This window comes from Pavona decussata, unplaced genomic scaffold, assembly GCF_977016875.1.
Source record: "Pavona decussata unplaced genomic scaffold, jaPavDecu1.1 SCAFFOLD_64, whole genome shotgun sequence".
NCBI classification, from domain to species: Eukaryota; Metazoa; Cnidaria; class Anthozoa; order Scleractinia; family Agariciidae; genus Pavona; species Pavona decussata.
This window is the reverse complement of record NW_028145484.1, coordinates 6,543,548-6,563,190: the sequence shown is the minus strand read 5'-3', so window position 1 is coordinate 6,563,190 and position 19,643 is coordinate 6,543,548. Positions and strand designations below refer to the sequence as shown.

The window sequence follows — 19,643 nt, the reverse complement described above, 5'->3', positions numbered from 1 at the left end:
GATTATCAGCCCAACTTTCATTACTAAAAGGTTAAATTCGTGATCTGCATGATCCAAACGAAGTTTCAATGATTTTTGTTTAGGAGCTACACTAGTGCCTTGTTCATGCATATCGGGACTATCACTTGGACATTTGATGCTCTTTAAACCAGCATTAGGCCTTCGAAGCGATATTTGTTTTAAGAACATCAAATTTCCGCGGGCAACTATCAGCGCAGAAACGTCAAATTAAAATTTCTTTTTTAATACTCAAATTTCTTAAGAAATCTACCTAAGTTTAGAGACAGAGTCACTATTTTGTTCCTCGCTAAATTTTTTCTTCACAACAAGGAACACACTAACTGGCATTTTTAATTTATAGCCCACCAATTTGGCAAATATAGCATGAGTAACTAATAAAGATAAAAATACGATAAACTCAACCTGTCTACTAATAAATTTGAGAAATAAATACATTTTGGTCGGGCAAGCCCTATGCTTGCATTACATTACGTAAACCCAATCAGACTGGCGAAAAATTGAGTGGTAAACTACAATCCTTCTACAATCGCCGTATGGCTGGTAGTTTCCCTCTACGTAAGAAACTAAACTTATGACGTGGAACAGCTTAAACCAATCGCAAATTAGTGGAGAACAACAATAGCAGGCAGTTAGGTTTCGTGACAACTGCTCCAGTCATAATAAAGAGAACGTGGCACTGGCTACCGTGACATCACGTAAATCACGTAGGCAACGCAATGCACCTGCATGCACTGATTTCAGAGATGCAAGCAGACCGTATTATTACACGCGAGAAGTTCTTTCTGAGTTAGGATAATGTGTAGTCACCTTAAGAAGACACCCATTCGATGAACATGGATGAATAGGTCGTAGCCATGTTTCTTCGTCTGTGTTCTCAGTGGAAGGTTCTTTAATCTCCGGAACTGTACTGTCCTCGCTTCTTTGACTGGAGTTGGTCGGTAAATAACAAACGCTTACACCACTTTTACGTGATCTTTGCAAGGTGTGAACGCCGCGTTGATCACTGTCGCCGTCAACGTTCTCTCCATCATCATCTCTGATAAACACGTCATTTGGACAATCCTGCCCCACATTTCCATTAATCAGTGGTTCGCATTCAGTCACGTTCTTCCTCATACAGCCGGTGCTTAAACGTCCCTGGCGTGCTTTCACTGTGGAAGAAGTAGAATCTATAAGTGTAAACGCGCTGTGCCGCCGTTTTGGGGAATTTTTGTCATTGTTAGTATTAGGTAAGTCCTTACATTTTGGACTTTCGCCATTGTTTGGTACCACATCTTTATAAAGACGGTATTCCATGAGTGAGTAAGCGGACACAGCCCTACCAACAACCGGCACAGGCTTAACAGGTAATTTTACTTGAGACGCGTCCAACTCGTCATCCTTTTGTAGCGGTAAATTTTCTACGTCCTTTGTATTTTTGAAGGTAAATGCCGCTCCCCCAGTTTCCAGACAATGGATATTTGGACTGTTTAGATTGATGTTGTCTAATTCCTTTCTTGTGTTCTCTGTAACAGCTATACTGGAGGCGTGGTTTGTAAGCGTTATATCAATGTCGTCTTTTTTGTTTATGTCTGTTCCTCCGCTTTCAATTGGTACAGACACAACCGGCGTTAGCAGTGTTTCTTTTGTGTCGCCTCTGCATTTGGCATTTTCCGTTGCTAAGAGACCGTGATGGCCATTACTGTTCCTTCGTTTCCCATGGCACTCCACGGGAACGCTCAGAGTTACTTGCATCCCGTCAACCTTTGCTGGTGGGCTGCTTACTAAACCTCCATCACTTCCCGCGGGTGTTACGTTTCCAGCATCTGCATTAGCGGCCGCTCCTTGCGACCCATCACTCCCTACGCTTTTCAAACTCGAGCACGAACATGTCATCCGGGAATGTAGCGAACAAAGGCTGTGCACACTAGCCTGGTCTGAGAGTAGAATTATGGGCCCTTTGCCACTGAGAGCGTTGCACAATTCGTTGTAGCCCCGTGGGAGCGCATTGAGGCTGGATGCCGTTGAAGCGCTTCTGAGGCTGAAAGACGCCGGTGACACGGCTCCACGTCGTAGGTGGAGAGGGTAAAGAGACTTGTTCAGCAAGGGTGTCCTAGGGAGATCTTTCATGTTCTCTTTTTTTAATGTTTTTCCCTTGTCGTTAGGAACATTAAGAAATGCGTTTTCTCCTATTGTTAGTGAGCCTGTTGAAGAAAACCATAATTACCTTGGTTAGCAAGGTTCAGTTATTTGACCCCACCAAACCCTGAAACGCAAACCTTTGGATTCAGTCTGGCAGCTGAGGACTGCCAGACTGTTTAGTAAAGATAATAATAAAAGAGCCAAAGATTAATTAGGATGATTAATTATGAGTGTTGTGTTTTACATTAGTAAAAGCAAAGACGTATGCGAGTCACAGGTAGCCCACCCGGCCGGATTTCTTCAGTCAGATTTCTGTATTGTGCTTTTCCTTGAATGGGATACAAGTGCATCGTAGGTTAACTGCCCTTCGCTGCTCGTCTTTCCAAACGTTACCTTCGGGCAAGTAATATCACCAAATACGTTTATCGTCATGCAACTGTAAAGTCGTGATTACCTTGTCTTTGGTCTCTTGTCACATCAATGGCCGATGGTGACCTGGAAGGTGGTTCAAAGTTCAGAGTAATCCCATCCACGGACATTTCCTTTTGTGGCTTGTAATCTGAAAAAACAGAATTCAAGGACTTGCTCCTGCTCATGTTGGAGCGCTTTGAGGGTCTCAGCATCTTTGAAATTGAACGCAGAGACCAAAAAGAAGATTTCTTCAAACTACCTCTTGGAGTCATAGTGCAGCTAATCGACCCTTCTGAGGGGGGATAGCTACGGTCCATCTTGTTCTCGCTGTACAGCGACATAAAATTGAATGCATGCGCGCCATCTTGTGTTGCACACTGGGTTCTCTGATTGTTCATAGACGTGAGGGCATGGGAAAAAGCTAAACGTCTCTTTTTAGGCGGCAAGTTGAGCCTTGCTTTGGCGTAGGTGTAAAATAGAGAAAAGTTGCTAGCGACCACGGACACAGGCAAAGCGATAACCAGCACTCCACATATTGCGCATGCGCTACCAACGGTCTTTCCAATCCATGTTCGAGGATGTACCTCGCCATACCCAACCTGATGAATGTAATATTTTACATTAGTCTAGGATTAGCTTCCTAAATCCCTTCTCTTCCATTCTTTGTTGAATTCTCACAAGTTAACTACGATACCGAGTTGTTAGCTTTTAGCCAATTGCTATCATTAAAATGAAATCTTTTGCTAAAGCAATGAAAAAGTTTCTAAACTTAATCAAGTTAAATCGTTAATTCCTGCAAAAATTAACGTTTGGCCAATCGTGGCAAAACGCCATAGCCGCCATATTTACTTGTACATAACCCAGTAAGACGCTCCTGTATTGCCGAGCAGAACTTGTCAGTGACGCATGCGATTCGTATTCTGAAATGATGTTTTGCAGAAATCACCCTTTGAGACCCCACTGGAGTTTATTTTTATGAACACTTGCCAATTATGTTACTGCTGATTTGATTATTGCATGCAGACCCTTGGCTATCATGATCCATGGTTATCATTCATTTCATGGCACAAATTAAATCGACAGTAAGTTTGTTTGGAAAACAACAATAACAATAATGAGAATAATGTATTATTCAGTAATGACACAGGCAAATTCGGAAAAAGAAATTCCGAGTGCTCCTATCATGAGTCGAGCCTAAGACCTTCCGATTACTAGTTCGGATGCTCTACCACTGAGTTACAGGAGACTCGTGGGAGCTAAGGCCATTGAACTAAGTTCATGGGAGAAACATCCTGTTCAATGATGCCAATCAAGTGCTTGGGACCCCCCGATTTCAAGTCCAGCGCCCTGGATTCAAGTCCCCCTCTGCCTGCTCGCTGGAGCTGTCTCTCGGTAGCCCCGAGTTCAACTCCTCGGCCACGCTTGTAAATAGCCAGCTGGTTTGCCTCCTGAAACAGACGGCAAGGAATATTCCTACTAAGTGAATCAGCCATATTTTCACTTAGGATCACTTTAATGATCTGTAATGATCTGAACCTTGGTCTCCTGTATTCAAAGTAGACGTAAATTCTACCAGTTGGGAGTTTTAACCACGTTGTGTTCAAATTAAATTATTTCTTTGTGAAGTTCTAATTCTCGGCGCCGCTAGCACCATGTGCTGTAAGCACTACCGAGGTAAATACAGGTAATTATTTTTAATTATTATAAAAAACAAACAACACCAATGAAAGTGACAGTGATAGTGACATAGACAGTGGTAATGACATTGACAATGATAGTGACATTGACAGTGACCGTGAAATTGACAGTGATAGTGACAGTGACTGACAATGACAATGACAACGACAGCAATAATAATTAGCTTAGATATTATTTATTCTTACTGGATGACTGATGTGCTTTTTGACTTCTCATTCAAATTATAGCCCCTTGTCATAGTTGGTCAGGGAAAAAAGGTGCTATGAACAAGCTATGAAAGTACTAGGAACTCTATGAACTCACCGTTGTCATGGTGATGACAGCCCACCACATGCTCTCGGGTACGTTTTGGAAGTCGCTGTCAAACTCGTGTCTTTCTAAAAAATATACAAAGCTAGCAAACACCACCATAACGAATCCCATAATTACCAACAGCAGACACAACTCACTGGAACTCGCTTTAAGGGTGTTTACAAGAACTTGTAAAACATAGGACAACTTGAAGAGCTGAAAAATACGCGCCGCTTTTAACATAACCACCATCTCCAGGAATGGGATCTTCTCCAGGGTAGGGTGGAAAAAGAACACATACAACAGGACAAGAGGTATGAGGTCCGTCCAGGTGTAGGGACTCTTTACGAAGGCGCGTTTATCCGGTGAAAAAAGGAGCCTGAGAGCAAAGTCCATGGTGAACCATGAAATGGAGATGAGGTGTATGACTGACAGAGCGATATAGCGTGGTGCGTTTTTGTCGTTAAAATACTCTAGCGTTGATAAGGAGAATTTGATGATATAAGCTGTGAAGACAACAAATGAAACAATCCCCACCAGCTGCAAAATAAAATAAAAGATTGTGTATTAGCAATCTTCTGCCGAGAGATTCTCCGTTTAGGATTCCGTTTTGGAATTGTAAGTTTCTTGAAATGGTTGAAACAAACTAGTAATTGTATAAAAAAGAAGGGTTGCAAAGAACAATTGTCGTCATTCCTCCCTTGTTCGATATATTCTCCTTTCCTTAAAATGTATCCTAGCACCTCTCTGTGATAGACCTGGAAAGGTCTAGATGACAAAATCGTTGCCAGGACAAGCAAAATGCCACCAACGCCAATCAATTTTCCACGAGGGGGATGATTTATAAACTAAAGTTAAGTTTTATGTGTATATTTGATCTGTTTATTACGCAGTTACGTGCTATATTACTCTACATGACCTGAATTCAATATAAAAAAAATAGATGAATCCAATATCAACTTTTAGAGCCACTTACCGGTTTCATGCCTAAATCTATTCAAATATGCGCCAGCTGCAGTACCTAGCTTATTTCCTCCTGTAGGCACGAAACACATTTTCTGGGGCAGCATGCACGAGACCCAACGTTGCTTACCGGTTAAATGCTTCAGTAATATGCTTCTGATAAATCTTAATTTTCATGTCATTGTACTTTTATGTTTCTGTTCCTGGACTGTATGACCAGTGTTGGAGCATTACAGGGTACTAACAACTTATTTACAAGGATTCTCTAGCAGCTTACTGTATTTTATCCATTTTTACGTTGGTTAAAAGGCAGCTCCTTTTAAAGTAAACTGAGTTACCCCTTAAGAAATACAATCGGCGGTGGAAAATCAAAAGATTGGTCTTAGCCCCCAAAATTTGGGTCATTTTGGTGAGTAAAATGCAGTGCTGCTTTAAGGGCTAAATTGGCTGTGCTAAATTAAGGCCAAACTAGACTGCAAAATGCACCTGACGGATAAAATGTGTTCCAGACGGGGATGAATTTTTTTTTGTGGGGGGGGGGGGGGGGGGGGGGGGGGCTAATTAAAGAATGTACACCCAAGGGCGAAACTGAGTTCCAGAATGAGCGCGAACGTTGGTTGCGCCATTTTGCCCAAAATTGTGAACAAAATGGCTCCACAAGGGGTTGAATCAGCTCCTAAGTCACCGGGGCTAAATCATCACTTTGGGACTGAAACAGACCTTTTCAATTTACAGTGTGCACCAAAATAATGTAGCTATTGCATCACTCTTACCTTCGCCCAGAATGAAGTGTAAGGTTCCTCGAGGCTCTTCCAGACCTTGGGCTGATATCGCGACCACCAGGAGTGCACATCATCCACGTCCTCAAAAAGCCCCGAATCCTTGGACTGGAAATCGTCTTCTGGGCTGTCTTCATATCCGGGAAGTTTGAAATATTTGAGCTTCTCCTGTTTCTCTTTGTGTTGCTTGTAATTTTCCCAGCAACAAGTCTCAACCTGTGAACAAAAAAAAAAAAGAAAAAAGAAAGAAATGTATTCAAACCGTAAAATATCGCAGAAACGATATACACAGTATGGTTTAGTAGTCGATGACAACAGTTAATGATAAGACCAATCATTTTTACGAAAAGTGGTTGAAATTGAAGATGCTCGGCGGAGTTCTATATGGGAGTAAAGATAAGAACGTGGACAATGTTTCTACATCTTGACCGAGCAAGCTTGATAAAAGTGGACATTAGTTAACAGCCACTGGCGCAAATGATCCAAATGAAAAGAGACCGACGACATTACAACTACAACAAACAACGACAACAACAATATTTATTAACTCACACTTTAACTAGTTATAGAGGATCGTTATATACATCACAGGTTAATTAAAGAGAATAATAAGAAAAGTAATTTAGGTAATTGGAGCCTAGAGGCTAAAGGAACGGTAAGGTTTTCGAGTTAACCTCTAGGCACTATTTACAGTTAATTTTGATAAGAAAGGAACAACGATGACTTGCAGCTGGATGACTTGCGCGTTTCAATTCGCCTGAACCATGGGCAAGTAGAGAAACAAGAGTTATTTTGTTGACCTGGTTATTATTCTTTTGTCAAGGGCCAAGTATTCCCTTCTTATTGTTGACCTGGTTGCCGTCAGGAATAAGTTGATGTAGTTTGTGGCTGGTTGTCCTTCGCTTCCGTTTTACTCATGCTGGGGAGTTCTCTTATTACATCTTCCGGTCGCAGGATCCAGTTGGGATCATAGCTTTGTCTGTGCGGTTCTAATACTGAGGAATAATATTAAGGAGTATACTTTGATACCCCACGGGTAAAAAGACCTTTTAAATCTTTCTGGCTTTCACTGAATTCTCCCAGCTTATTACGCTGTTCAGTCAAGGAGATGTACCAACAATTTCTATTGACGAAAGTCTCACTTCTCCTTACAATATCAATATAGGCATAGTTCAGCAGACAGGTGACAAGATAAAGAAAACTGTCAACAAGCAAATATTGGCTTCTGACTTCTAGTGACCATTATTTCAGTTCTCCTCAATACAAAATCAATCATTTGTGAAGAAGACAGTTGAGGGAATTATCCCCGATATGCACTGAATTCGTAGAGCTTCTTTGTACTGATATTAATGATCCTTGGTTTTCCATTGCGGAATCTTAAGGAAGAAAATTAATATATTGTTTGATTAAAACTAATGCACATGGTCAGTCAATATGTGACCGCCTTGAGTTGTGTTTTATTATTGAGTCTATCTCTCGCGGAAATGTCAGCTCTGCTGGTGATTGATCAAAGCTGTACGACGGTCGGACTTCTTGTGTTAGTAAAATCTTAATTTATCGTGAGGCGAAGAAGAATTTCGTCTTGCTTTATAAAACTCTTACAGTGAACAATTTTGTTGAAGGATCTCGTAGCAGGAAAGGGTTTGAATGCTTGCTAGTTGTCTACATTTGACATTTATGAAAAAATCATGAGTCATTCAGATAGGAGTATAATGTTTTATTGAACAACTGCTTGCTGTATTTAGTTAGCTTCTGGGACATAAATAAATGGAATCAACTTTTTAGAAGCTCGATCAGACGCGTTGTAATAAGAGATCGAATGAATAAAATATTGAATGAAGGCGCCGGTGTGTATATTGATAAGGCGTCGGGGAAAGAGTGTCTCACTATTTTACGCATTTAACGAAAAGGACTATCTTATCTTAGGTTGTCAATGAGATTTATGACAAACAAACCTAACGTTAAGTCCACTGTCCAATTTGCATTTTAAAACGACAAGTTAATTCGAAAAGAAAATATCAATGTCCAGTCACTTTTAGAGCAAATAGTTCGGATTAAGCTTTTCAGTGGCGCGTCTTTTGTGTAGAATTAATAATATTTTGGACTTTGCAGAAACAGAAGGGTTGAGTTGTGAAAGCAAAGGTAATGTGAGAAGATAGTGGCTCGGTTTGGAACACCTGTCCTCATTTCGGCAGATCGTGCTTGGAAAGTGAAATTGTTTATGAATATCGATCTCATATTAGAATACATACATTTAAGGTATATTCAGTTTTTCGCTTCGGTGAAAAAAAAAAAAAACCCCGGAAGACCTGGGGTAATTAATAGTACCACAATATACAGTTCCAAAGCGTAAAAACTACGACTGGGTTAGAATGAGTTTGAAGAGTGAAAGCGTTACCCGATGCCACCCATAGTTTATTTCAAAGTCAATTTTCGTAACTTTTCTTTCATGGTCGCGGGTAAAGCTAAAAACGTCAATTATTGTTGAGGTCAAAAGAATATTTTTGTCTTTTGTCGCTTTTTAGCAGACAATAGATTCTTGGAGATGCGAGAGTGAAAAGAACATCTTTATTTTAATTTGAAAGACTTCGTTTTTGCTGATACGGCTTGTTCCAAAGCAGATATTATGAAGCGTTTCAATTACGGCGGGAATTTTTAAGGGTCGCCGCCTTAAACCATCAGAGAAAGTAAGATAAATAAGGAAAAACTTCGAACATCTTTCCTTTAAATTATCCAAGGTCGAATAGTTTGAGCTGTGTCCTTGTAAGCTGACAGCGGCGAAATAAATTAAAATATATTTTTAACTTGCCTGTTTATATAAATAAGGCATGTCGAGTATTTACAACTTTTAAATGAACGCTGAACACAATTTCAGTCTTCATTGTTAATTCTTGTTTGGTGTCAGTTTAATATTTAGCGCTTGATTAAAGTTTTCTTAATCGATACCAACCGCAGCGAAACAAAACAGATATGTCCCATTTTCATTATTTTGGAAATAATCTTCCAAAACGTTTCGTTGATTAGAATTCTAAAGGTTGCCATTCTCGGTAAGACTTTGTTCACTTCTTTGTAGGCCACATTAATGTTGTTTGCATTTCGCTTTGGTTCATCTTGTTCTAAGCATGCAGATCGATTTATCAACCCTTAAATCATTGTAAGCATATAAACCAACGTAAAACTAATTTCACAATAATGCGGCAGATTCTAAAATACGACATAAAAAGGGCAAGATCAACTTATGATAATTTAACGGAGACAGAAACTCGCCTTAAACCAGTCAAAGCAAGACTTTTTAACTATCATAATTAAAATATAACTCCTCTTCATATTTTTTTAAACATGTGGCCTTGATTAAGTTGACTGAGTTCTATCTGCATATATTTTAGCTGCATGTAATAAGCTTTTTAGTAGTTTTGAATGTTCATCAGTTCAGTTATACTATTTATCAAGCCGTCTTTATCAGACAGCTTCTCTCAACGCCAACAATAGGGTAAACTTAACGTTACCTGTTGTTCATCAATGCCCCAAAATCCCAGTTCTTCTTCAAAAAGTGGTCCACACACGTCGGAAGGGCAGTGAAGTCTTCCCGTACGGTAAAAATTCAGTATCTGTGCGAATACCCCCGGGTGTCTGTCAAAAAAGTACTCCCCTTTAGAGGCATCATATTCCGGGGATCTTGCGACCGTTGTGTGATGCTCTCCGAGATAAGAGAGTCGAGTATCTGGGATTGTTTTCAGCGTGCTTAAGAAGGTTTCGTGTCGCACTCCTCCGACATTCAGCACGATTCGATTGGAGCTTTTCTTTGCCTTACTAGAAGGCATGCTTCAGCCAGACTGCCTTCCGTGAAAAACCTGCCACAAAAATAAATTGTTCATAATAAGACTGAACGTCTGTAAAATCTACCAATATGAAATTTTTTTCCAACATATCCATGTTTCCGTCATTCACTTCACGTTTGGTGGATTCTTACGCGATTCTTTCCTTCCAAGGTGTGAACAGATGAACTTGCCGATTTCAATTTTGTCACGGCGAAGAACTAATGTCCCTTCGAGCATTTTCGAGCAATGTCCATTCGAGCATTTTCGTCGTCCGCATTGTGTTTTGAGCGGTATCTATGTTGATCAACGACAGCTTACGAAAGCTTAAATTATTCTTTATTCTCAAGCTGCTTTTCGCAGAAATTAAATGATTGAAAGCTACTCAAAAGTCAGTGACCAATCACGTACCGTCTTATGACGTTATTAGATGACGGTGATATTTCAAACGTATGCCAAGGAGAAGCAAATATTCTCTTTCCATTTGCCTCCAGCCGTCAACATTCAGTTGCTTCTCGATGTTTTTGAAAACACCTTGAGTGCATAATTTCAGGCAGGTAAATACAAAGTTGATTCGTGTACATTGTGTCCTTTGAGTTTCTGTTATTTTTGTGTGCATGCTAAGGAAAAATTCGTTTGATGATTACACAAGCGATTGAACCTTTTTATCACATCAACAGATATCATACGCAGCATCTTGATCGAGTATATTTGTCAGTTTAGTATAGTACATATAACACTTTGTATTTATATTATAATCCATCCGCCACTCTTATTGGTAAAAAGACCACGTGGTACAAAATGCGTATCGCGCGACTCGATATCCTTGCCTCAATTTTATTGACCGGAACAAATCCTAGAAGGAAACTCTCTTTTAGGATTTTACAGTGAAAGATTAATCATGGTGTAATAAAACTAAGTAGACCCGTATCTACTCAGTAAACCTTGTGTTTGCTTGCCCTGAACGTCCTTTTACATTGACTCGCCGGTGAACCCTTGACTGATAGATTGTTCTTACATTTTTAAAATCTCTATTTCTACAATTTTTCAACGCTTCCTTTATCCTTTTTATTATTCAACATATTATAACACTGCCTAAATATGGTCATAGTGCACTGAATATTCGTCGTCCTTAGTCAACAGATCATGATCCTGCGCGTAATTTCGTGTGACGGGAAGAAATATGGCAAAATAACGATCGTCTCCAGCTTTTCTGCAATAAAACTGTGCTTTGCTAACAATGCGTTGAAAAATAAAACAATAATCCTGCGAAATATTGCGGAATATCTCCTGATTTTAGTTACCTCGGCCTAATGCCTCGTCGGCTTAGCATCGGGCGATATTCCGCGCGGTTTCGCACTATGCATGCAATTCTAATAACTACATGACTTTGCAATATTTCCTATTTTCTTGAAGTCGCAAGCTTTATGATTATTTTTATCCGTTTATTAGGTCCTTTAATTACACCCATTTTGAAATCACTGGTGATCCCTGCAATCAGATTGGCTCTCAACAGTGCGATTTATTCCCAAATTGCACCATTTTCTGCTCTAAATCGCATCCTTTCTTTAGCCCATCAAAATAAAAATGAAGTAACAAAAAAGAGTATTAATATTGACAATGATACTCTGTGATTTCAAAATAGGTGTAATAAAGTGGTAATTGAACTTTGTGTCGTGCAATTTTGTCTGAAATCATACTTGTGATTTCAAATCAAACTCGCGCTGCGCGCTCGTTCTATTTTGAAATCACGCGTATGATTTCAGACCAAATTGCACTCCACTCAGTTCAATTACCATTATTAATTATTTACAAGAAGATGTCCGATTTCTCCTGAATGTTTCAGAGTTTGTTCCTCAACCACTCTCCAGAAAGTCGTGTCATAATCGTATAGTAAACGCATGGAAATTTCATGCCGGGGAATGTACTCTAGACTGAGATGATAACAACACGTGCAATAACGGGTTCGTTTGAGCCTTAATTTCCAACTCCATTAGTTCTCCATTCTTCAAACTCCGCACTAAAGAGGACCATCTTAAAAACATTACAAAATATTAAGATAGCTGTATTTAGTAATCAGTATTTATTATTCAACACATTGTTACTCTGTCCAAATCGTCCAAATCATCAGTATTGTCAAGGTTCACTCCACTGATATTCGCTTTAGGTACACAACCGCCTACATATTATTAGGAATAGTAAAACTGAGGGCTTCCAAGGCCAAGTTATCTTGCCTGTTTCTATGAGCAGTATTAATGTAGCAGTTAGTAACAATATTGCAGATGTTTAAACCAAATCTTTGAGTCACTACGTCCGTGATATCACACGCAAGGCATTTCAACTATGTACTGCCTGGATTTATCGTTACGTTATTGGACTTAATGGGGTAATAATAATAAAAATAATAATAATAATAATAATAATAATAATAATAATAATAATAATAATAATAATAATAATAATAATAATACTTTATTCATATAGCGCGATTTCCAGCGTTGTCCAATCGCGCTTTACGGCAAATAAATTTCATTACACTATATAATACTGAATAAAAAAAAGAAGATTACATTTACATATTTAGGTCTAATATTTCTAATGTACAAAATGTCTAAATGTGGTATTTAATTCTATAGAAAAACTTTTCTAAAAAGATGAGTCTTAACTTTTTTCTTAAAAACGTTCAAGTGGCAGGGAATTTCACAGTTATGGTGAGGCTACTGAAAAGGACCTTAATCCATAACTACAGAGTTGATATTCCACGTTAGCAAGACGGTTACTGTTTAAAGATCTTAAATTATGTGGAGGAATATACTTCTGAATTAGTTCTGATAGATACGAGGGGGCTAGACCATTTAAACATTGAAAAGTCATCAAAAGAATCCTAAAAACTATGCGCTCTTGTACTGGCAGCCAATGCAGTTCATACAATACTAGAGATATGTGTTCATGTTTTGCTGCAAGCGTAACGATTCTGGCCGCTACGTTTTGAACATTCTGAAGTCTCATCAAAGTTTGTATAGGCCGCAGTCCATACAGTAATGAGTTACAAAAGTTACACTGGAATGAACGTTTAGCGAATTTTCTCCTTGCACTGAGTAAAGTTTAACCCTAAAAGATTTACCTTAGCCGAGGTTAGCCACCTTGGGTTACAAACTCCTCTTAGGCCAAAGTTCACGACACAGGTTGTTCTGATACCAAAATAGATCATATTTTCATCGTTGTATAAGGAGAAGATCAGGGCAAACTGATCCGAACGCCAAAAATACATCGATGAACAAAGAAAAGTTCATACACGTCTAATTTCCCCAAGTTAGCCATATTTGGCAAGCCAAGGTCTAGAGGTCGCCCAGCTCGAACTTTAGTATCAAACAAATTGAAGATGACTCCGGTCTCTCCTGTTAAGAACTACCGATGATTATGAAACAGAAACTCCTCGTGTCGGTGCGAGTGCGCTCAAAGTAATATATATAAAACAACCTAACACAAAGATTTTCTATTCAAAACCACTAGAATACAGTAGGCTGCCTGGTGGACCCCGAAAAATACCCCACTTCTATAGAAACAATTAAATCTTTATGTAAATTGCATCCTTATACCCTGTGTCATCCTTATATCATATATTATTTTAATTAAATGATCCATGAAATAAGTTTATAAACGCATTTGGAAAAGCTAAGGGCTCACAAAAATGAGGTCTTGTTCAGAAAACTAATTTTGTAAATAAACGAGCATATTTTTATTCAGTTTGTCCTTATTTGCCTTGATATCATTGACAATATTTGTCAAATTGTGAAGGTTATTTCAGGGGCAATTTGTCAATTAATCGTAATTTAATGTAAAATACTGACAACTTTGAGCAGTATTTTGTTGAAATTGTTTGGTGACTTATCCGGGTGTTGTTTACAAACATTACCCGTTAAATGTTTTACTAAATTCGTTATCTCCCCTGCAGTTCATTTTAAGGTGAATCATTTAATTAAAGACTTGTTGAAAAGACAAACATTAAAAGGTTTGCATCATGTCAAAAAATTGCTGCTGTAGAAAACTTTGTTTTGCTGGAAAGCTTTTATTTTCAGAAAAGTGTTTTATGTTTAAGCGAAGGCTTTCGCTTTTCAAGCCAAAATTTCACTAATATTATTCCTTTTACAATCGATCGAACATTATCTTTTCATGAAGAAGATCTGCTCACAAAGCAAAACAAGCTTAGGATGAAATCTTGCTGAATCATAAAGACAACAAAACTCAAAGATTCACAACTTGTATATTAATTAATGAGACACTTGGTTCTTTAAATACTGTCAGTATACATTTCTGTAGTTTTCTTTTATGCATTTTGCAGCATGGTTTTTCTACTTATTTGAATGCATGGGCAAAATATAACAAACACTACAGCTCACAAGAGTCAGACATGTAATGTTTTCATTCGTTTGTAAATTATCTGCCTTCCGTTTCCACATCTTATTGAATTCGCCGTCTGTTCGATCGGGTTTTTTTTAAATTAATATTTTTGCGCTTCAGTAGAACATTTCGAAGCACAATATCCAGTGATGGTGTAAAAAATCTTACCTGAGCTTTACTTTCCATGAAAAACATGGAAAAATCCCGTCGTCAAATCTTCACGTCTGTATTCCGTTTATATTGGCCTGTCTCATCAATATTTTCATTTAACTTGGTCTCTAATATAATTAGTTTGTTTGGCTCTACCGGCAAAACAATCTCTGCTTAACTCATAAACTGATGCTCCTTGCAGCGACTTTGATACGCAGTCAAAAAAAAAAAAAGCTTGAAGTGTATTCAAAGTTTGGAACGACTGAGCTTTTCAACTTGACGCCCCGAATTTGAAATTCTTGCCGACTCACAACTCAAGTTAAAGAGTGTTGGCGATGAAAAAGCGTCTTAGGTCGACCGGATTTACAGTAGTCGGATCTCATTAACAGTTTGACGTTTTTTCATACCTCTGGCAGCCAATGATAATGCATTATCTGAGAAGCCTCTTGTTAGGCTTCATAAAGGAGTTCAGTAGAAAACGGGAAATTAACCGTGGGCTGGCTAAGTAATCCTTAGATTTGTGGCCCCATTTAGGATCATGTTTAGGTGCCCTGTGCTCTTCCTAGAATAAACAAAACCGCGGTAAGAAAAGCTATCACTAACATTTGGTGTAAGTTTAATCGATGTTTTCGTTTGGGAGAGGAAGTTTTTCTTTTGCAAATGTAAATACGCCCTCTTTTTAAAAATGAAATTGAAAAAAAATCTTTCTGGGTATGATTTAGCCACTCATCTTTTTTAAAATGTCCTTAATATAGTTATTATGTTATCATTTTCTTTTAAAGTTCATCTTGGATATTAAACCATTTTACCGTTATTTTTCAAACATTCAATCAATTTTGGTAATAAAATGTTAACCTATATAATAGAAAATACCATATGGTAGGAGAAAAAAAGTTCAATATTGTGTAGACTGAAGTGAGTCTGCCGCGTCGAAGTTGCCTTTAAAAACTTCATTCAACCGCTAAATAATCAGTCATCTCAGCAGTTGTTTTGAATATGAATAGGCAGTAGAGATTAGATTATTTGTTTTATGTTCGTATTGCTGTGAGGTTTAGCCCATGAGGTTGATGTCTTGCTCCCCGTTGAGTGTGCCGAAATAGAGTGAATTATATGCTAGGCCATCTGCTTATTTCCTGGATTAGATATTTCGGCTTTTCAAATATCAACCTTTTTTAATACTTTTTAAATTACAATAAAGAAAAAGATTGTTTCCTTTTACGCTGATTGACTAACTCTTTTTAAAAATCTGTGGCTCTCTTTTTTGCTCTGAACACATTCATTGTCATAAATAAAAATAAATAAATAAATAAATAACCTTTATTTACCCTCGGCAGTGTTTATAGCACAAGTGCTAGTGGGGCCGAGCATTAAACTTCACAAAGAAATAATTTAAATTGAACACAACATGGTTAAAAATCCCAACTGGCAGGAGGCAGACAAGCTGGCTATTTACACGCGGACGAGGAGTTGAACTCAGGGCTACCGAGAAACAACTCCAGCTAGCGGTCAGAGAAGGACTTGATCCCGGGACCTCCAGATTTCAAGTCCGGCGCCCTAACTACTCGACCACGCTGCCTCATAAATTTTAAAAGCTTATCAGTATAGTTTGTTGTGTTTTTGCACGAATGTTTTTGTACGAGTGGTCGCAGTATCATCTGGTTAACATAAACTAAAGCTTCGTGCAGCCGCGGTCCACCCTCTCCCTTTTATATTTGCAATAGAGTAGTTGGTTGTAAGTAGGCAGAGATCTATTTGTTAACAGGCTGTTTTACATACACGATAAAACGTTGGGTTTCAACTAGAATAGAGAAGTTGGTTTAAACTAAGTTTTTAGGCAGAGATTCACTTGCAAATAGGTAGGGTTTCTGCTATTCATAAGTACATAAGTTATGATCATCCGAACCGCAGACAGGGAGCAGTTTACAAGATCAAATGCTGCGACTGCCAGGGCACTTATATTGGTGAGACCGGCAGAAATTTAAACGTACGACTGACTGAACACAAACGAGCAACTAGAAATGGTGATATCAACAATCACATTTCTGGGCACCATTTACAAACGAACCACAGAATTGACTGGGACTCTGCCAAGTGCATTACCTACAATACAAATTACTATCAACGACTCACTCTGGAAAGCTGGTTTACTAACTTAGAACAAACGCCACTCAACCGTTGCCTACAATTACCTGCACCATACAAACGACTTATTGACAACAACAACGAAACAGACACATAAAAGACATTTTACTAACAATAGACCCACGGACTTTTTGACTAACAAAAGACGGATTGAAATGCACCAATCACTTTTTACAGTCTTCACAGCCAATAACATCCGACGGCTTACTGACAAACGACCAATAACATCTCGACTTCGTTGACCATTCAGGTTAACAACCAGAGACATATATACCACTTACTGACGTTCCACAATTCACTTGACTCTGAAGATGACTTCCGCTCAGGTTGTCAAAACGTCAGTCAAAGTCACCACAAACAGTCCTTCTCAGGACTACACTCACCCGGATGATCATAACTTACGTACTTATGACATGACTCCTGGGTTCAAACCATTTACAGTTTTCTGCTATTGTTATGCTTTTTTGTCGTAATGACAACACACGACCTCCTCTCAGAGTGTTTGGCCATGATATCCAACACCAAATTTTACATTGTGTCGAAAAAAATTCAGCTTGGTACAATATGTGATGAAAATAAAAAAAAAAATGACCCAAAGTTACCCATATATGGGTATCACCATCACTATAAGTACCAACATCGCTATCCTCTTCACCATTATCCTAAAAATCACCGCCACAATCACATCGCTGCTATTATCTCTATCATTTCCATCAATGTCACCATCTTCAGACTCGTACCCAGTCGCTCTATACGTGTTTTGTGGGTGAGAAGATTGGAAACGAGGATGAATTGAGGCGCGCGGGGTGTCATGGGAAGAGGCGAAAGAAAAATAGCGACTGGCAGATTTCGATCCAATATGGCGTTCATCCGAAGAGTGATTTCTTTTTTGTTGGCTTGTAATGTCGTGCTGCCGTAATGGCTTCTTCGCGGGAAGACGAAATATGACTGTGAAACTAACCTTCGATCCACAATTCACCGACGGAACTGTCCAAATCACCCACATCGTCTTCCCGCTAATGTTCCCGCGAAGAAGCCATTACGGCAGCACGACATTACAAGCCAACAAAAAAGAAATCACTCATCGGACGAACGCTTTAGCTCGCTAAATACCAATACTGCAAGGTTTTTACGCACAATTGCAGGGATCTGTCAAACGAAATCATGATCTGCCAGTCGCTATTTTTCCTTCGCTTCTTCCCATGACACCCCGCGCACCTCAATCGATCCTCGTATCCAATCTTCTCACCCACAAAACATGTAAATAGCGACTGGGTACGAGTCTGCACTATCTCTATCATCATCATCATCATCATCACCATCAGCATGAGCATCTTTATCTCTATTGTCATCACCATCACCGTTGTTGTCATCGCCACCGTCACAGCCACCATCTCCATTACCATCACCACCACCGTCACCATCACCGTCACCATCACCGCCATCGCTACCATCTCCACTTTTGATCAAGGAAAAGGCTCCTGTTTCTCATGTTGACCACCGCAGTACACCTTTCGTTATCAACCTGTATTCGATATGCGGAAAACATAAAGACAACAAGAAGCAGGCAGCCAGAAAAGAACTTCCGTCTAAATTAAATTTACCGTGGTTCTGACATATATCAAAGAGTTATTAGAGGCTCTTCGCTGTTGTTTACAACAACAAGAGGTACGGACTGTTTAAAAAGTCTGTCACAACTAAATCGCATTTGCTGTCAGGATCCAGCAAAATCAAACAGAGGAGTCTACAAGATTCCCAAGGATTGTGATAAGGTCAAACAGAGAGATCTATACACGGACGGATTAAGGAAAACGAAAATAAGGTAAACTAAAGTTGATTTACTGATTGCCAAGAGCAATGATTACTGCTCAAAGTCGAAATTAAAGTCAGCCTGATTTGCAGATTTATTTCTGAATTTATTGCAGTGCTTAAAGAAACCACCATGTCAATCAAAATTCACAATCAAAGATAATGTCGGACTGACAAATCGTTTCATGCAAATTTAATCTGTTTTTTGTAATGACACCTCGGACGGAAAATATAGCATAGGTCCTTCGTTTATTCTTATCCTATTGAATAATTTATCAATCCCATATTGTTGCCACCGCTTCCATTAAAACTTTTTAACCGACTGGATTTTTTTGTCACTTTTTTAATCAGTGTCTAGCTAAAATAATATAGCGTCCTTCAACGGTCGTGCGAGGCAGTGAAACAAAAAAAAAAAAAAATCAGATTTAGGGTTGTTAAGCTACTGAAAGGAGACAGTTTTATTATCTTATCGCTCAACGCTGATTAAAAGTTTTCACTAAGGAGGGTCTCAATGAAATGCATTCTCCCATTTGTCCTTTGTTTCTTCCCCCACCGTCCGGAGAAAAGACGAAGAATAGTGAAAGAGGAAGTGAATCGAAAAGGTCCGGAGCCTGTTTAACTTGAGCGCTTGCAGATCAGAAGCTAGGGTTTGTTACTGTATTCCAGTTACCATTCGTCTATTTCTAGTCTAACTTTTCAACACAGACAGATAATATTCTTCCTTTGTAAACTTACCTTCGCTAATGATAAAAACGTTTTCTCTAAGAACCTCTATCCTCCGTAATCTTTATAACTTCTAAAGACCAACGTCAGCGTTGATGTTAGAAGATTGTGTATGCGACCTTTTCGTCATCAAAACTGAAAGTGCCACAGGCGCGTTAAGAAATTAAAATTATTCATATGTTTTAATTTCAGGGATAAAGATATTGAAATCAATTTAACAACTGCCTTTTTAAATCTTTCATTCGAAAGTAATTAATCTCTACATGGCTGCGTCTGGCCTCGCTACCCTGGTAAATAGCCCACGTCAAGAGCTCTTTTT

The 19,643-nt window shown here is 38.8% G+C and overlaps 1 protein-coding gene across 4 annotated transcripts; it reads right to left on the bottom strand.

Moving 5' to 3' along the window:
• Positions 1-72: 72 nt before the first annotated feature.
• Positions 73-15,004, bottom strand: LOC146478797 (uncharacterized). 4 transcript variants are annotated; one of them, XM_085112417.1, is made up of 7 exons: positions 10,255-10,439; positions 9,791-10,135; positions 6,279-6,500; positions 4,555-5,082; positions 2,813-3,152; positions 2,597-2,701; positions 73-2,204 (listed from the first exon to the last, which is right to left on the bottom strand). In XM_085112417.1, the coding sequence occupies exons 2-7, from the start codon at positions 10,103-10,105 to the stop codon at positions 784-786; spliced, it is 2,931 nt and encodes a 976-aa protein (XP_084968543.1). In that variant the 5' UTR covers positions 10,106-10,135; positions 10,255-10,439; the 3' UTR covers positions 73-783. The 4 variants fall into 4 exon arrangements, with proteins under 4 accessions (XP_084968543.1, XP_084968542.1, XP_084968541.1 ...); XM_085112416.1 differs by lacking the exon at positions 10,255-10,439 and adding an exon at positions 14,669-15,004 and having other exon boundaries at positions 2,597-3,152; XM_085112415.1 differs by having other exon boundaries at positions 2,597-3,152; positions 10,238-10,439.
• Positions 15,005-19,643: the final 4,639 nt, after the last annotated feature.